Below are 19956 nucleotides of genomic sequence, written 5' to 3'. Positions count from 1 at the left end.
CTAGTGGTTTTCTCCACTTTCTTTAAGTCTGAATTTGGCAATAAGGAGTTCATGATCTGAGCCACAGTCAGCTCCCAGTCTTATTGTTGCTGACTGTATAGAGCTTCTGCCCCTAACTAAGATCTCTTTGAAAGAGCAGAACAGTTTAGGGGAAGGTAATGTAGCACAGGGGTGATTTTGGAGCCAGAAAGATCCGAGACACTGATGAGGACAGTCCTATTCACTAGTTCTATGACTGAAAGGGAACTTTGGAATTTTAAAATCAGGTACACTGCCTCACTGAGGTCAAATGAGACAAATAAAATAAATGATTATAAGATATTTGCCATGGTAGCAGATTGATGATAACAAACAAAGTCAGAAACAACGTTTGTTGTGTTTACTATGTGCCAGCCACTTATTAAGCAGTTTACATGCGTCATTTTATTTAATTAGTATAAACAAGCTATGAGATAAATATTATTATCACCTTCATTTTACAGAGGAAGAACCTGAGATAGAGAGCTAACAGATACTCTGTAAAGAGTACTCTGATAGATGCCTGGGGTCTCATAGTACCTAAGATTCAGGAATTTGAATTCCTATTGCAGAGTAAGGATGAGCAATACATAATTAGAACTCAGATTCCCTCGGAGAGCCACAGGCATATTTAAAACCACAATTTACTGTCTTTTGTGTCTCCATCACCTATTATGACACCCATAGTAGACACTCAGTTACTATTTAATGAGCTTATCTAAACTGAAAAGAAAATGCTCACGGTTTATTATAGGCCTGTTTCTTTCCTAGAGGATTCTAAGGTAGCATCTGAAGAGAACACATCCCCATCTGGAGGCCAAGAAAACAAATTCTATCCAATTCACTGCTAAATTGCATTTCTCCTTCCAACCCCATACTTCACACTGGCTGAGGTGCTCTAATGAAAACAGGCTAAGCAATCCATCTATCCGCCAAGCAGCGGGGGTGCTCCAAAGGCAGATGAATCTTAGAACCGAGGTTTCAGGCACTACGCGGCAATGGGAGAAAAGACTGTCAAACCTGTAACAGGCAGATTACTCAGCCAACCGTTGGGAGCCCACTAAACATGACATTTAAACTGTCCTCCAGCAATCTCACACTCTGTTCAGGCATGCCTTATGTAAATTCCTAATTAATACTAGAGAACCACATTGCTGTCTATATTTTTTTAAGATTCATTTTGATTATAATATTTTGATATTATTTTTATTGAAAAAGAAATCTTTTTTAGGATTTATTTAAGGTTTATTTTGACCAATTTAAAACTCTTTACTGAAATTGTCAGAACTTTGTTTCTGCTTGGTCACAAGGCACGTGGGATCTTAGTTCCCCGACCGGGCACCGAACCTGCAATCCCTGCACTGGAAGGTGGAGTCTTCATCACTGGGCCACCAGAGGGAAGTCCCCACACTGCCTTCTAAGTAGGATGCAGGGGAGGCATCTCACTGTGTGTTTTGTCTCCTCACTCTTCCCCCTTTTAGTGCTTGACCCAAGAGCACCAGACAGATCAAAGAAGGGACAAGGCTGAAACTGTGCCAGGTCTAATGGAGAATTTGTACCCTCTTAGCACATCTCTGACTCTAATAGGCTTCCTTTATGAGAAAATAACACATCAGGTTTTAATCAGGGCAGGTTTTCCAAACACTTGAACTGTGATAATATAATAACCTCTTAACGGCTTGATTAGGAAATGTGTTTTTTGTGACTGAAAGCACGTGCGCTTGCGTCTGATCACGCAGGGCCAGGCTGGGGCCAGCTCGTCCTGTCTCATGAGAACCTCACGCGCCCGTCTTTGTAAGTGCATTCAGCGGCTTCAGGTTGGTAACCTGAAATCAGCCACAATGGCAGTGTATACACCGTGACTGGCAAACGCAACACGCTGGGCTGTTTTCTTTTGTGGAAAGATTGTGCCCATATATTTCTATCACTGTTGCCGATAGAAGAAAGGTACACAGGCTCTTCATTAAGACAATCTAATAGTATATCTTGTTCAGAACAAACAACACTCTAGAGGGTCATGACGGAAGCCTCCTGGCCCCAAAATAGCTAACTGGCAGGCAGGGTGCAGAAGCCCTGGACGAGGCCACCTTTCCGTTCTCTTTACAATACACCGGGGGGCCACACTGCTTAGCTGGTAATTCCAAAAACGAGAAAAAGCCTATTCTAACCTTGATGTTTCGTATCAGAGATTTATTATTCACAGGTGGCTACTTTAAAACCTGATGTGAGAACCCTTCAACAAAAGACACCACTACAGTAAAACCACAAACACCAGAAAAATAAATAAAGAACATAGTAAGAAAAAAGACAGGAGGGAGCAGCTGAAACAAAATAAACCTGAAGAAAACAACCGAAGTGGAAGACACTGAACTCTGAGATTCCTGGAGTCAAGACATAAAGGGGAGAGAGGAAAGATTCCTTTATATCTGAGAGATGATCTTCAGAAAAAAACAAAGTTGCCTTCAGCTTGAATAGACATTTACCAAATGAGGCATGACGCAGCATTATACACAGTATAATCCCCCAAACTGCAGATGTTCAGTAATTAGATTATCACGTATATGCTGAACCTGTAACATACAAAATGAAGATCTGATAGTCTTTTTATTATTTTGTTCATATTATTTTTACTGTTGCCAGATTAGCTTTAGACTAGCCTCCATCATCCTTCTCATCTTAAAGCCATTGGGAACTCTGCTCTAGAGCTGATTAAAAAAGGACCTGGTAGGAAGAGGGAAAAGGCAAGTTGGGAGGACTAACAGGAGGGGAGGCTTCATGGAGGTTCTTACAGGGATTCCTTCATCCAGTTAGAAAAACATCTGAAGCGCAACTCTTCTCTGTGCAGCCCAGCCTCCCAGCTTTGCCCTTTTTCAGTTTACACTGGTCAGTACTGATTCAGGATGAGCAATTTTTTGTTGTTGTTGCAGCAAAGATGAAAGATGCTTAAAGCAGAAAGGGATTCATCTGACCCTGGAGTGAAATCACTGATTTCTACAGATAGACCAAACCCTTAGAGACAACTCAGTGTGCTCTCCTGCTGAAGAAGGAGTCCTTTTCTCTGTATCACCTCTAGGTCGTCAGACGAGCCTGGAAGGCTTCTGGTGCTGCTGCTAAGTCGCTTCAGTCGTATCCGACTCTGTGCAACCCCATAGACGGGCAGCCCACCAGGCTCCGCCGTCCCTGGGATTCTCCAGGCAAGAACACTGGAGTGGTAGTGACAGGCAACTCCTAATTTACAAAACAGTATTTTTTGGAGGTAGCACTAATTGACATAAGTTGTGGTCTTACACTGATCCCAAATATACATTCCTATTAATTATACACAGTGGTTGCGCTTACGCCCACCAATATCATGATTCCTACATGACAGCCCTAAGTAGGAGAAGGCAACTCTCTGTGCTCTATGCTTTTATCTCCTCTTCTCCTGGCTGACCAAACCTATTCCCATCCATCAGTGATTTCCAAAGAAAACTCTTTGGAAAAGAGTTCTTTTCTTTCTGGGAAGAAATGAACAATGAGTTTCAACAGCAAAATATTAAATATTGACTGGAATGTGATAATTAGCCTAATATTCTAATTAATGTGTGGTAACCAGAACTAGTTCATTTAATAATGCAGGTTTAGGCTGCCAAAGTACTTAAAATGCACCAAATTTTGGAACTATATTAAACATAATACAGACTTTCTCTGATGTTTTGGAAGGTATAATAAGATCCCAGAAGACATCAGGGAAACCTTCATGGTACATTTTCTATTGCAACACAGCTGTATGAAAGTGCCAGTGAAGTGAATGTTTTAGCTAACAAAATGAAAAGTTTTTAGCAAGATCAAGGAGCTATTTGGTAGTTTTTTTGGTTTGTTTTGTTTTACACTTAAGTTCGCTCCTATTACATCATTGACTCTAGTTCTACTTTCCCTTTAATTGACTTTAATCAACATTTATAAGCTTTCACCCAAGACACAAAATCCCATAGCATCAGCAAAGCAAATGACACAGTAAACTGCAACCAAGGAACACAGAAATTTCTTAACGCTCATTTCATTGTCCTTTCCTGTCAAAATAGCACTTACCAAAAAATTGTTTTAAATCTAAGAAAAAAAAATGTAGAAAGCATTGGAAAAGTATGACACCAAAGAGAAAGAATTATAAAATAGAGCTGTTGATGAACCAACTCACAGCTTCTTTTTTAGTCTACAAGGTGAGGCAATTACTAGGTGTCATCATGTTATATTTATCTGGAGCCAAGCAAAGAGAGGGAGAAACACAATTTGAATGAAATCTTGATGTCCTTGTGGGCTCTGCAAATACACGGATCAGTGTATTTTCCCATTCAGTTTGTCAGTGTTTGGTCTCTCCTTAGCCCATTTGCAGAAGCTAAAAGGATTTTCCAGACACGTAAACAGATAACAGTAAGAGTAACTGTCCGGTCACCTGTCAGGAATTCCAGGTAAACCTCCAAACCACAGAAAGACCCTTTGGCAACCAGGTCCCACTGTAGGGTTTTAAAAGAGCCCCACTTAAGCCAGCAGACATCTCCCTTAGCAAATGCACACCATCCCCTGCCGCCAGCTCTAAGAGCAATAGAACTGACCTTCAGAGGAGAGATGTGAGACTGCAGGACGTATCCATGGACATTTTCTATCTGAGACAGGTTCTTTTCTGACACGTGCACCAGTTCAGGGCCTCTCACTTCGTGGGTCAGTCGAGGTAAGGAATGATCGTGTGGAGCGTCCTCATCTTGATAGCGATACTTCTAGGAGAAAAGACAAAAAAGGAAAAAAAGCATGAGTGTTTGCCAAGGGTACCGTTCTGAACTTCACGTTCTCACTTCATTTACAGGGCACAGCGCACATCTATTGCTGACGTCACCCAACAGGCTTTGCTGCAGTCCCTTTGGGTGGACACATAACCTAGGTCAACGGCAAGCCACGTTGAACCAACCATCAGTGCCAACCAATGCTGATGACTTGTCTTTGCCTATAGTGTACTATCTCTCTTTATAAAACATAGAAGCATGATAACAAATGACACATAGGTGAGGAGGTATCCCTCCAAAGGATCAGAATAGCTAAATACGTGCTAAAAATTTTAGGTCAAGGATGGAAAATTAAAAAAAAAAAAAGTGCAGAGCAAGAAGACAGAATTCTGATGCAACCAGTTGGGGAATCTAATTTTGATTCAGAAAGCATGAAAGTTGTAAGTTTTCTAGGAAATAAGGGAAAATTTCTGCCACCTGCATTGCTGGTATTGGCCTCCAAAGAAAGAATATTTTCTTCCTTTCATATCCAAAGTGGAGGAGTGTTGATTCGGGTTAGTTAGACTCTAGGACAAAGGTTCACAATTTCTAAAGATAGAGCTTTCATTTAAAGAACTTAAAAATTAAGGGGAAAAAAAAATCTGCCTGTATCATATTGAGAAGATTCCCTGAGGGGAAAGAGATAATAGTTTCTTCTTTCTTGGTCCCTTTTGCTCTTTGTCATCTTCCTTCCACATGCCTGTAATAGTAAGAGCATCCACTATCAAAAGTAAGGCCCTCCTCTGGGTCTTCCAAGCACACCAAAGGAAGCTGGCAGAGAGAGAAGAGGGCCAGGGCAAGGCATGCTCTGTGGAGGGTAGGCACGGCCATGGGTCAATCTCCATCTCCAGCCTTGGCCTGGGTGTCCCATTCTTCCTTCTCTCTCTGCTTCTCACCCCATTTCCTTCAGACCTACCCCACTGTTAGAGTCTCATTGTTTCATGGCTATTAGTCTACTTGGGAAAGAAAAAAGGGACACTCTACATCCCACTGCAAGCCAGCTAATGAAATGTGAGTTTGCCTTGTTCTTCCTTTCTTCCCTGTGAATGGCAAAGGGGTCATCAGGGGCAGAGGCCCAAACATTGACAGAACACAACAGGTCTACCTGTAATGCCTACCACTTCCCAGTACCCCTTTATCATCATCACTGACAGCAGGTTACAAACAACACATTTTCTTACAAAATCATGCTTATGTTTCTCTCATTTTTAGGTGAAAAATATGATTTCTTAAACATCAGCTCTCCAGCTGACTCATAAACTGACAGTAACAAGAGGAACCACTCAGGGTTGGCAATTCAATCTGGAGTCCATTCTTACTCAGAAGTTGATCATCATTACTTTTATTTTCCAGGGAGGCTTTCCACAGTGTTCCAAGCTTAATATCAGTTTCAAAACAAAAATTACAGCTGACAATATCATGAACCCGTTTGCAAAGGACTCTCATTTATTTCTTTCACTGCAATTCTTCTTATCTATGATGCTGCATTTTACTTATGAGAGAACTGACATTTAGAGAGGTTAAGAGACTTGTCCAGGACCCCCTACATACTGGTCATGAGAGCCGGGACCCTGTCCAGATAATTGGAATCTGAATCCTTTTTCTACTCTCATAAAGCTCCCCCCGCCCCCATTCCCAAAAGGAGATGAAATCCAAGCCTACAGCAGCTTGGTTAAAAAAAAAAAAAAAAAAAGCACTCTATGGAGGATAGACAACAAAATGAGGCTAGAACATTCCTGTGCATTACAAAATACCATACTTTTATCTTCCCAACTCTATGAATAATTTGGGAAGGTCATCTGACTTAGAAACATGAATCAAGCTTAATATTCATTCTGGATCAGTTATGTGGTGTTTGCTGGAAGTGGAATAATGTCACACACATGCCCAGTTTAGCATCTCTGGCTTTCAGCCTACAGCCCCTCCACGACTCCTCCCCCCTCTTCAGTTCTCTCTCTGGGAGGCGCTGCCATCTCTGCGATCCCCCGAGCCAGAAAAGTAGGAGTCAGTGAATCGCCATCCTCTCCTTCACCCCCTGCCATCTGCCAGTTCAATAAATCACTGAGTTTACCCCATTACTGTCTCAGATAGCTCTTGAGCCTACTCGGTCCTCATCTCCCACCACCTCCGTTAACCACTGCCCACGTTCGGGTTTGCAGCTCTCAGCTGGACCACAGCAACAGACTCTGGACTGGACAGACTGCTGCTGAGGTTGCCCCTTTCCCATACATCCTGGCCACAGGGGTCCCCAACCCTCAGGCCACGAACAAATAGCAGTCTTATGGACTGTTGGAAACGGGGTTGCACAACAGAAGTGAGCGGCCTGCGAGCACGTGAAGCTTCATCTGTGTTTGCGGCTGCCCCCCATCGCTTGTGTTACTGCCTGAGCGCCACCTCCTGCCAGATCAGAGGCAGGATAATCAGGTCACGTGCTTGAATCATCCTGAAACCTTCCCCGCCCCAGCCCAGCCCAGTGAAAAAATGTCTTCCACAAAACTGGGCCCTGTGCCCAAACGGTTAAGGATGACCTCTGTACATATGCCAAGGGGCTGGCTTTCTGAATCTTACAGTGACAGAGTCTTTCTCTTTAAAACACCTCAGGGACTCCCACTGACCATGTGACAGAGCTCAAGCTTCCTTTCCTCATGAAAAGTGACCCCCAACACCACTACATGAGCTGAGTCCCCACTAGTGCTGAACTCTTGTATCTCACCACTCTTACCACAGGACTATGGAATAAACATAAACATATCATTACCTTCAGTTTTAAAGGATTTTTAAAAAAATTGTTAAATACACATAAAATTTACCATCTGAACTGTTTTAAGCATATGAAAGTGTGTTACTCGCTCAGTTGTGTCTGACTCTGCGATCCCACGAACTGTAGCCAGCCAGGCTCCTCTGTCCATGGAATTTTCCAGGCAAGAATACTGCAGTGGGTTGCCATTCCCTTCTCCAGGGGATCTTATCAACTCAGGAATCCAACCTGGGTCTCTTGCATTGCAGGCAGATTCTCTATTATCTGAGCCACTAGGGAAGCCCCTTTTATGTGTATAGTTCAGTAATACTAAGTTTATTCATACTGATGTATACCTGATCTTCAGATTTCATCTTGCAAAATTAAAACTCTTTACTCATTAAACAACTCAGCATTTTCTCACCTACAGCCCCTGGCAACCCCCATTCTACTTTCTGTTTATATAAATTTGACTATTCTATGACCATTCCACCTTGTATCAGTGGAATCACATGGTGTTTGCTTCTTATGACGGGTTTACTTCTTAATGCCTTCAAGTGTCCTCCATGTTGTAGCAGAGGACAGGATTTCCTTCTTTTCAAGGCTGAATAGTATCCCATTGTATGTATACACCACATTTTGTTTCTTCATCCATCTGTAGATGAGCTGTTGATTGATCCAACCTCTTGGCTATTGTGGGCAAGGCTATTATGAACATGCATTTACAAAAACATGTTTGGAACTATGCTTTCAATTATTTTGGAGAGATACCCAGAAGTAGAATTGCTAGATCATACGGCAATTCCATTTTTAGTTTTTTGAGGAATTGTTTAAGCTTTAAAAACTTTAACATATGTAAAGCCATATTCATGTCACTCATCACAGCCAGGAAGGACTTGTGTTCTACAACCTAAATATCCAAGAACACCAAAAGTAAAATTTTGCAAAGTTAAACTGATTATAGAAGCTCCTCAAAGATTCTTGCAATAAGATTCAGCTGGTATACAGAAAGATTTCATTCATAAAAATGTACATCTCACTGAATTGTTTGGCGGAATAAATCAGGACACAGAGAGATAATAAACTTGGTTAAACTTACATGTTACTGTAAAGAACTTATTTAATTATTTCCATAAAATTAAGACCCAATTTGAAGAGCGATACAGGCTTAAATTAGACTATAAACTCAATCTTGATGCTCAATTAATGCTTTATCAGTAAAAACTGTTCATCTTAACATTCATTGATCCTCTGGACTCAATCTTGACATTACCTTTTCTCAGAAGCTTTCATGAAATGCAAATCCGAGGTTTTGTGGGTATTCCCATAGCTGCCTATACTCCCCAAACCACAACTTTTATCATGCTATATGATTCTGTATATTTGGAGTTTTTACATTGCACTATAAGGTTCTGTGAGAAGAGGGGCCATTTGGGTCTAGTTTATCCCCATATCTGCAGGCCTTTAACCAAATGCCTGGCACACATGCTCAATAACTATTTAGTGAATAAAGTTATGACTGACAATTAAACAAATTGATGAATTGGGTATAACCTGCTCAAGCTACCAAGTAATTCTGGCTCTTGAATGCAACCGCTTTCATTGTGAAACATTGTCAACTCAGGCTTAAGCAAAAACAGACCACATCATTGGACTGACACAATCTTAAAGGATATCAGATTCTTAAGCATTATATATCTCTCACCACATCTTTCCTTTCAGTAATATATGCAAAGAACCCAAACTGAATGTGAACCAGTTCTTGACCTTGAGAAGGCTACAAATTACCAAGTAAATAATACACATGTGCAGCTAAGTCACATGCACAGTGATAACAACTGTATTACTGAGTGTAAACTGAGTTTTGTGTACACAACTGTATTACTGAGTAAAAACAGTTTTACTGAGTGTAAATGGAGAAATGGGTAATCAACAGCTCTGAAGCTTTCCAGAATGAAAGAGGATCTAGAATGATAATAGAAAGAAACTGTTGCTTTATTGACTATGCCAAAGCCTTTGACTGTGTGGATCATAACAAACTGGAAAATTCTTAAAGGGATGGGAATACCAGACCACCTTACCTGCCTCCTGAAAAATATGTATGCAGGTCAAGAAGCAACAGTTAGAACTGGACATGGAACAACAGACTGGTTCCAAATAGGAAAAGGAGTACATCAAGGCTGTATATTGTCACCCTGCTTATTTAACTTATATGCAGAGTACATCATGAGAAATGGTGGGCTGGAGGAAGCACAAGCTGGAATCAAGATTGCCAGGAGAGATATCAATAACCTCAGATATGCAGACGATACCACTCTTATGGCAGAAAGTAAAGAAGAACTAAAGATCCTCTTGATGAAAGTGAAAGAGGAGAGTGAAAAAGTTGGCTTGAGGCTCAACATTCAGAAAACTAAGACCATGGGATCTGGTCTCATCGCTTCATGGCAATAGTTGGGGAAACAGGGGAAACAGTGAGAGACTTTATTTTCTCAGGCTCCAAAATCACTGCAGATGGTGACTGTAGCCATGAAATTAAAAGACACTTGCTCCTTGGAAGAAAAGCTATGACTAACCTAGAATGGACCAGGAGGTCTGGCGTGCTGTGATTCATGGGGTCACAAAGAGTCAGACACGACTGAGCGACTGAAATGAACTGAACCGAACCGAACCTAGACAGCATATTAAAAAGCAGAGACGCTACTTTGCCAACAAAGGTCCATCTAGTCAAAGCTATGGTTTTTCCAGTAGTCATGTATGGATGTGACAATTGGACTATAAAGAAAGCTGAGAACTGAAGAACCGATTCTTTTGAACTGTGGTGTTTCAGAAGACTCTTGAGAGTCCCTTGAACTGCAAGGAGATCCAACCAGTCCACCCTAAAGGAAATCAACCCTGAATATTCATTGGAAGGACTGATGCTGAAGCAGAAACTCCAATACTTTGGCCACCTGATGCAAAGAATTGACACTGGAAAAGACCCTGATGCTGGGAAAGATTGAAGACAGGAGGATAAAGGAGCAACAGAGGATGAGATGCTTGGGTGGCATCACCAACTCAGTGGACATGAATTTGAGTAAACTCTGGGAGATAGTGCAGGACAGGGAAGCCAGGTGTGCTGCAGTCCATGGGGTTGCAAAGAGTCAGGCACGATTTAGTGACCGAACAAGAGACCTAAACAATACTCCTCCTGGTACCAGACAAGTGGTCCTCCTCCTTTATTTTTCCAGGTTTCTCCAAGAGATGACTAAGCAAAAGATGACAAGAATCAGTGAGAGGTGCCGTGTTTAACTCAAACACCAGCCTCCAGAGGAATCACTCTGACATGGTTTGGAAGAATCTCTCTGCTTAGATTTAACTTCAGCTATAACAAAAAAAAGGTTTTTCTGTACTACTAAAATTACTATTAATATTAACATTATTAACAAAAATACTAATTCTAACATGAATGGTAATATTAAAACCATTAATAATAATTCATCTGCAATGCAGGAGACCTGGGTTCGATCCCTGGGATGGGAAGACACCCTGGAGAAGGGAAAGGCTACCCACTCCAGTATTCTGGCCTGGAGAATTCCATGGACTACACAGTCTATGGTGTCAAAAAGAATCAGACACGACTGAGCAACTTTCATTTTCATTTTAATGTTTCAGGAACTATGCTAAATGCTTTACACACATCATTACATCTGGGAGATTGGTGTTACAATTTCCATCGCCTCAGGCTTGGTCAGATGGGCATTTTTTCCCAAGCTTATATACCAAGCAAACCAGGATTCAAACACAAGTCTGACTCTGGAGCTAGAGCACTTCACTTAAATATTCTTCTAAACTAATTAGGACTCAAAGATCTTAAGAGACTAATTATATCTTCAGGAAATATAACTATCAGGAAATCTTCAAGAGTCATCTGACAAGGGAGATTAAACCATTCTGCAAGAGGTCAAATCCTGATTTAAGAATTGGCTCCATACAGATGAACTTATCAATATTTGCAAAGGAGAAATACAGACACAGACATAGAGAACAAACATGGGCACCACAGGGGGAAAGGGGGGTGGGATGAACTGGGAGACTGGGGTTGGCACATAACCACTCTGTGTCTAAAATAGGTAACTAATGAGAACCTGCTGTACAGCGCGGTGCTTATGCTGCTCAGTGCTCTGTGGTGACCTAAATGGGAAGGAAATCCAAAAAAGAGGAGATACATGTATGCATACAGCTGATTCACTTTGCTGTACAGCAGAAATTAACACGGCACCATGAAGCAACTATATGCCAACTAAAAAAAAAAAAAAAAAAGAATCAGCACTAATGTTCTGGGCAACTCTGAGTCTTCTCTCATTCCAGGGCTTGTCTCTTAGTCACTGATGCCAGACTGGGCAACGAGGGTTTCTGCATTTCCTTTAAAAGGAGGGTCACTGAGGAAGGCCTCTGCTTTGATGGACATGCCTTCTTCTTTTCCTCCCCTCAGCTCAGCCCACTGGAGGGGCCTCTGGGACAACAGAACTTTTGTAAACCGATTCTATGTTCTCTCCTAGCTCCAACGGGAACTAGGCAGAAGTGCTCAGGCCAGAGAAGAATTTATGTTCTTCCCTAATAATAATTTATGTTCCCTGTTGTAGCTCATTTTGCCCCTCATCTCTGGAATTCCATGCCCTTCCCTATTCTGAAATTTAACTTCCACCCCTGGATTCCTTTCTCAGGCAAATTTTTTCAGGTCCTGGATAATCAGAGTGAATGTCATTCTCTCTTAGAAACATTCTCTGACCGACTGTTAAGGTTGGAAGGATGTTCTTTCTTTAGGCTCCCAGCCTCTTGAAGAAAGTGAAAGAGGAGAGTGAAAAAGTTGGCTTGAGGCTCAACATTCAGAAAACTAAGATCACGGCATCTGATCCCATCACTTCATGGCAAATAGACGGGGAGATAGTGGAAACAGTGACAGACTTCATTTTGGGGGCTCCAAAATCACTGCAGATGGTGATTGCAGCCATGAAATTAAAAGATGCTCGCTCCTTGAAAGAAAAATTATAACCAACCTAGACAGCATATTTAAAAGCACAGACATTACTTTGCCAACAAAGGTCCATCTAGTTAAAGCTATGGTTTTTCCAGTGGTCATGTATGGACGTGAGAGTTGGTCTATAAAGAAAGCTGAGCACCGAAGAACTGATGCTTTTGAACTGTGGTGTTGGAGAAGACTCTTGAGAGTCCCTTGGACTGCAAGGAGATCCAACCAGTCCACCCTAAAGGAGATCAGTCCTGAATATTCATAGGAAGGACTGATGCTGAAGCTGAAACTCCAATACTTTGGTCACCTGATGAACTTACTCCTTGGAAAAGAGAAGAACTTACTCCTTGGAAAAGATCCTGATGCTGGAAAATATTGAAGGCAGGAGGAGAAGGGGACAATAGAGGATGAGATGGCTCGATGCCATCACCTAATCAATGGACATGAGTTTGAGTAAACTTTGGGAGTTGGTGATGGACAGGGAGGCCTGGCGTGCTGCAGTTCATGGGGTCACAAAGAGTCGGACACACCTGAGCTACTAAACCAAACTGAACTGAGGGTTCTTCACAGTTTCCTACTATTAAATAACAGCTCTAAGCCACAATGACTTGTCTGTGTCTGTCTCTCCTACTAGCCCATGAACACTTCTGAGCAGAGATGGAGTTGAGACAGGCCTGGGACCTGGGACCCTCTGCTGCAGTGTCGCAAAGCTTGCACCTGGACATACCTGTCCTCAAGCTACAATATACAAAGACCATATGGGACTCAAAACAACCGTGTGCATGGGGCAAAAGATACAAAGACCAAAAAAAACCCACTGCCATTTCTGAAGAGCTAGGAGTCAAAAAACTGGGTGTCTGGAAAAAAAGCAGGGCATTGCGTCTCTGCACTCAACACCACAAAGGGGTGGGCCAACCATCTCAGCCACCACCTCAGCTCAACCCCTGGACACATTCTACCCTCATGACATGTAAGGAACTAGATTGCCCCTATCGAGGGAGCGAACAAGCAAACCTGTTACTTGATTTTGCTCCTGGGCTCAGTCGCCCAGTCGCGTCTGACTCTGTGACCCAATGGACTGTAGCCCGCCAGGCTCCTCTGTCCATGGAATTTTCTGGAGTGGGTTGCCATTTCCTACTCCAGGGGATCTTCCCAACCCAGGGAATGAACTTGAGGCTTCTGCTTGGCGGGGTGGGGGGTGGTGGTGGTTTTTACCACTGTGCCACCTGGGAAGCCGGCACAAGAGCCCTGATGAAGCCTTGGCTGAACTTCTGGTCTGGCCTCTTGTCAGTTTCTGCTGATTAGGGAAGGCCAAGAACCGGTGTTCAGTATCAGAGTCATAGTCATCTCAATCTCCAGTGGACCATAGTAAGACATATAGAAACCGACGAATGTGACATCAACTGAAGTAGACTTCAGTCATCTGAGCAATAATATGATCAACCTGTTGAAACAGCCCTCCCAGCTGAATCATCATGAGCTCATACTGGCATTCTTATTCTGCCACCGGGCCCTCCCATGTGGATGGCCACGACTGGATCAAATTCTGCTCACTGCCTTCTGTTGAGGCCTGTGTGAGTCAGAACCATCCCGAGTTTCCCAGGATTCCAACGCAGGTTCCTGCAAGCACCTGGTCCATCCCTGGGAGGTTCTGCAAGGTTTGGAAGATGACACTGCATGGGCAAGGTGTATAATAGCTGAGGGGGAAGTCATAAATTTTTCAAGGCCTCATAAATAAAATCCCGAGTCTAGTGCTGTTTCTGCAATAAAAAGTGCTCTGCTTCCCCCTGGCTGCAGGAGCTGGCACTGTTCTGACGAAAGACAAGTCAAATGCTGTGAGAACCAGAATATGTTTGTGTGCTCTTGAAAGGGAATTGTGCGAGAGTGCCTTTGTTGTTTGGTCACGCAAACATACCCAACTCTTTGTGACCCCATGAACTGAAGCACACCAAGCTTCCCTATCCTTTACTATCTCCCAGAGCTTGCTCAAACTCATGTCCATTGAGCTGGTGATGCCATCCAACCATCTTATCCTCTGTCACCTCTTTCTCCTCCTGCCCTCAATCTTTCCCGGCATCAAGGTCTTTTCCAGTGAGTCGGCTCTTCGCATCAGGGGCCAGAATCCTGGAGCTTCAGCTTCAGCATCAGTCCTTTCATTGAATATTCAGGGCTGATTTCCTTTAGGATGGACTGGTTGGATCTCCCTGCTGTCCAAGGGACTCTGAAGAGTCTTCTCCAACAGCACAATTCAAAAGCATCAGTTATTCAGCCCTCAGTCTTCTTTATGGTCCAACTCAAAGTTAATAAATGTTGTGCACTTTTCAAAGAGTGTTATACAAAGTATCCCATTTAAGACTGACAGCAACACTGCAAAGCACTTACAAACTTAGGGCAAGATTACAGCTTCCTGCACAAAGCCTGACATTTAGTAAATGCTCAAAACCTCTTGGTTTCCTGCCTTCTGTTAATGTAGCAACCGATAGCATCCTTTGTGTCAGGTCTTAACTCGGCCTCTGTAATCTATGTTCTTTGAGGCCAGGAACCTCTGCCATCTGTCTCCTGCAGAGCCTCAGGCCAGAACAAGGGACACATAGTGTGTGCTCAATAGGCCTGGCTGACTGCATACTGCCACTGGAAGAAGTCTCTCAGCTTTAAAAATGTGTACAAGAGAGGCACTGATTTTCAGAGACGCATGAAGTCACTTAGAAAGTTAAATATAAATAACAGTCTTGCAAAGAGTGATGAACCTCTAAGAAAGAAGTGAGTGAAGCTCAGAAAACAGAAAAAAAAAAAAAAAGAGTGAGGAAAGTAGTCTCAAAAAATGAATTATAGGAAAACAAAGGGTTTTCCTTTCTTCTCAAGACTGTATAAGTTTATCTTTCAAAACAGGCCTTATCCAGGTTTATCTTTCTTATCCAGGCCTTGCCTCCACCATCTTATTTTGAGGACAATATTTTGCTTAATAAATGGCTGTTTAAGGGACTTCATTCATCAGGACTTGGGCGGTATATAGCTAGCCAGCCCTCTTTTCCAGTTTCTTCCTTCTTCCATGATGTCCTAGCCAATCTGTGACCCAAGACTCATCCTCATTACCATGCCTTTGGCATCCTCTCTCGAACTCACTGCCTCCCTTCTGGAGGGAAAACACGGACAGAAGAAAGAGAAAAAAGAGAGAAGATAAAAGAATGTTTAATGCATTTGAGCAGGTTAGTATGTATATTTGCGTCTTTTTTTTTTTTTAATACAGTCTCTAGCATTTGGACTGCAGCAGGGTTCTCTTTCCCCTTTTCATCATTTCTGTCCACCATCCCAACCTATTCTTCCAGAACAGTTGCATGGACACTGCAAATCTGGAGGAGGGGGATTTAGAGAGGAGCGAAATGGGAGGAGCTGACTCATTGGAAAAGACCCTGATGCTGGGAAAGATTGAGGGCAGGAGGAGAAGGGGATGAAAGAGGATGAGATGGCTGGATGGCATCACCGACTTGATGGACATGGGTTTGGGTGGACTCTGGGAGTTGGTGATGGACAAGGAGGCCTGGCGTGCTGCGATTCATGGGGTCGCAAAGAGTCGGACACGACTGAGCGACTGAACTGGACTGAGCGACTGAACTGAACTGAACTGAACTGATTGCCTGAACTGAACTGAAAACGGGAGGAGGAAGGGCAAGACAGAAATACCTAATTTCCCCCTTTACTTCCTCCTGGAGGCCTCCTGACTTCAGTGTTCAGTCACTTGGTCGTGTCCAGCTCTTTGCGGTCCCATGTTTCCCAGGCAGAGCCTGCCAGGCTCCTCTGTCCATGGAATTTCCCAGATAAGAACACTAGAGTGGATTGCCATTTCCTACTCTGAGCAGATTAGGGCAGGGGTCCCCAGCCTCTGGGATCTAATGCCCAATGAGCTGAGGTGGAGCTGATGTAATAATAATAGAAATAAAGTGTACAATAAATGCAATGCCCTTGAATCATCCTGAAACCACACCTTCCCCACCCGTCCATGGAAAAATTATCTTGCATGAAACCAGTCTCTGGTGCCTAAAAGGCTGGGGGCCGCTAGATTATGGAATTCCCCTCCGTGTATCTCACCGCTCCCTGCTTACCAGGATTTCAGGGTACCTGTATTCACTTTTCATAAAACTCATCATATTTTAAATTTACATTTCTTTCTGTGATCATTTGCTTACTGTCTGCTTCCTCTTTTAAATCAAAACCTTGATGGGGGCTGACACCCTGCCTGCTTGGTTCACTGCTCACCTCTGGTATCTGCTATGTGGCAGGTTCTCGACCAACACTCACTGAATAAATAGTAGTCTGCGGCCAAACCTCTCTGCAAAATCCATTACTCAAAGAGCTAATAAAAGTGGGTTAGAGAAAGTAGCATCCACGTATATATATTACCATTAAAATAAGATAGCTGCTGTATAACACAAGGACCCTAGCCTGATGCTCTGGGTTGGTGGGAGGAGGGAAGGGAAGGAGTTGATATATGTACAATTATGGTTTGCATTGCTGTAGTATAGAAGCCGATACCACATTGTAATCTTCCTCCAATTAAAAAATAAATAAAAAATAAAAGATAAAAAAAGTGGGTTGAAGCTCAATGATGACCGATTCCACACAGATCTTGCCCAAGTGAAGCTATCCTTCAAAAAAAATGAAGTGATCCACGACTGGCAATACAGCTAACCCAAAGGACATTTGAAAGAGGAATTTTTTGAAGACAGGAGCAGGATGTAAGTGAAGGGACTGATGTGAGGGATGAAAAGCACTCCCAGGTGCTCTATTTGAATTTTTTCAAACAAACTCCCTAATGAAAGGAAATACATTCCTACTTTTTGCCACAAAGAGCAGGACAAGCCAGGATGTTAATTAAATTACAAATCAGCTGTCAGCTTGCAGCTGACTGAGCTTTGTGTGCTTCCAAGCAACATCAGATATTTTAAACCCTCTGTAATTACCTACAATGAAGGAGCTGCCAGGAAGAATGCTTTCATGAATATTTAACCGATCTTAAGATCCTTTTTAAAGAACTGATGATTTAAATAATATTGAGAGGACTTGCTCCAGCTCAGTGCTGCCCTCCAGCTGTTAATTGAAGTTGCAGGAACTGGAGCTTGGCAAGCTTCATCTCCTAAAACTCAGAGCTACCCAGGGGAGGCCAGGCTCTCCCAGCATAGGTCACTATAGGACTAGACAGCCTAAGCTCTCTGGAAAAGTCAGAATGGGACCATACACCTATGATTTGGGAAAATGATGGGTGTGGAACTGTAAAATGCATTTGTACCCGATGTCACATATGCAGGTTTCTATTTATATTTTGGGCTTCCCTGGTGGCTCAGGGATAAAGAATTGATCTCCCAGTGCAGGAGATGCTAGTTCCATCCCCAGGTCAAGAAGATCCCCTGGAGAAGAAAACGGCAACCCCTTCAGTATTCTTGCTTGGGGAATCCCACGGACAGAGAAACCAGGTGGGCTGCAGTCCATGGGGTCACAAAGCGTCGTCGGACTTAGCAAGTAAACAGCAATATTTATGATTTACAAAGCACTCTCAGAAGCACTGGCCCAAGTAACTCGCTCAAGAATTGAGAAAAAGAAGGTACTATCACTCTTTCCAAATGAGAAAACAGGATCAGAGAGTCTCCAAACTATTAAACAAATGGCAAAGCAGGGTTTCAAACTGACATAGCCAGCTGAGTCCAAGAGGCAGCCCAATTCAGTGGAATGTGCATAAATTCTGGCATTAGAAATACAGGTTCAAATCTTGCAACATTTGTCAAGTTGCTGGTATCTCGGAGTTTCAATTGACTGAAGCTATAAACTGGGAATTACAGGACCAATCTGGTATAAATATGAGCATTGGATGAGACACGGCACTGCTGGCACATAGTAGCTACTTGATGAAACTGAATGTTCTCCTGCTGGAACTGTCATGTTTTGTACTTTGCAGGTCTGGCATCATGAAACCTGAGTAGGCCTATGAGTGAACTCTTCAGACTTAATACTGTCAGCAGAATGGAAACCACTGTGAATGGTCATTTGTAGCTTCTAACTATGACTCTCAACGTCCTCTTCCTTAGTCCCTCATTCTAGAATAACTTTCTAAAACCTCAGTTATAGAGTAGTGGCTAAGAGTACAGTTTTTAGAGAGACTGTCTGGATCATTTTCCAGTTCTACCATGTACTACATGACCTTGGGTAACTTACCAACTTCTGTGAGACTTGATAATCTAATCTGTAAAATGGAACTAGGCCTTCACAGAGTTTCTGAGAAACTCAAGTGAGATAATACATGCAAGCCACTTAGAACAGTGTCTGTGACCTAGTAAGTGGACCCTTAATGTTAGCTATGATTATTCTATTGTAACATTAGATTTTTGATTATAAAAAGTTTGGAAATATAAAACATAGTTAACTGAAGGGGAAAAAAATGTAGCTTTTTTTTTTTTTATTCTCAAGTTTTTCCTAAGCCTGCAAGTACAGCTTTTCCCGCTACTCTATAACATGGAGACTCTGTGCTCTACTCTTACAGCTCTCTTGACCCCACAAAGCACTTTTCAACCTTCCTTTACGTCATCTTCAAGCCTGAAAACCTTCTGGCCTTTCCCAAACCATCTCCACTCAACTCAGCCTGCCCTGACCATTCCAGCTCCTACTCCTGTACTCTCCTCTCAATCTTTTCATCTAACAAGAATTTACTTCTAGTTAAAAAATAAATAAGCCATGGAGATGCAATATGCAGCATGGTGAGTATAGTTTAAAATACTGTTTATTTGATGACCCAGAGAGATGGTATGGGGAGGGAGGCAGGTGGGGGGTTCAGGATTGGGAACATGTGTACACCCACGGCGGATTCATGTTGATGTATGGCAAAACCAATACAGTATTGTAAAGTAAAATAAAAATAAATAAATAAATAAAAAGAATTTCTTGAGCACCTACTATGCGTCAGTCATTTTAAGTACTAAGGACACAACCGTGAAGAGGAAAGACACATCTTCTCCTTTTTTTTTTTTTCCCCAATATTTATTTATTTGGCTGCATTGGGTCGGTCTGTTGGCAGCCCACAGGATCTTTGATAGTGTCATGTGAGATCCTTAGCTGTGATGCATGAAAATTCTAGGTGTGGTGTAGAGGCTCAGTAGCTGTGGCTCACTGTCTTAGTTGCTTCCCAGCATTTGGGATTTTCCTGGACCAGCTATCGAGCCTGGGTCCCCTGCACTGCAAGGTGCCTTCTTAACCACGGTACCACCACAGAAGTCTGCCTGTGCTTAGCTCTTGATGCCTTCTCTTCCTCTAATAACCTTCCCAATTATCTCTCACCTGGCTTTTGCGCAACCTGAAAACTCAACTCATATGTCTTCACGGATGCTCTCACTGGACACACAGGTGTGGCTGTT

General features: G+C 42.6%; 1 protein-coding gene across 1 annotated transcript in view; it reads right to left on the bottom strand.

Annotated features, from left to right (window-relative positions):
• Positions 1-19956, bottom strand: part of DLG2 (discs large MAGUK scaffold protein 2) — a 2361423-nt gene that overhangs the window by 1220967 nt on the left and 1120500 nt on the right. The window contains exon 6 of the mRNA XM_069564820.1: positions 4611-4772. Within this exon, the coding sequence (XP_069420921.1) occupies positions 4611-4772 (162 nt within the window). The remainder of the gene's footprint in view (positions 1-4610; positions 4773-19956) is intronic.

The sequence above is a fragment of the Ovis canadensis genome, chromosome 21, assembly GCF_042477335.2.
Source record: "Ovis canadensis isolate MfBH-ARS-UI-01 breed Bighorn chromosome 21, ARS-UI_OviCan_v2, whole genome shotgun sequence".
NCBI classification, from domain to species: Eukaryota; Metazoa; Chordata; class Mammalia; order Artiodactyla; family Bovidae; genus Ovis; species Ovis canadensis.
This window is presented reverse-complemented; position numbering and strand designations above follow the sequence as displayed.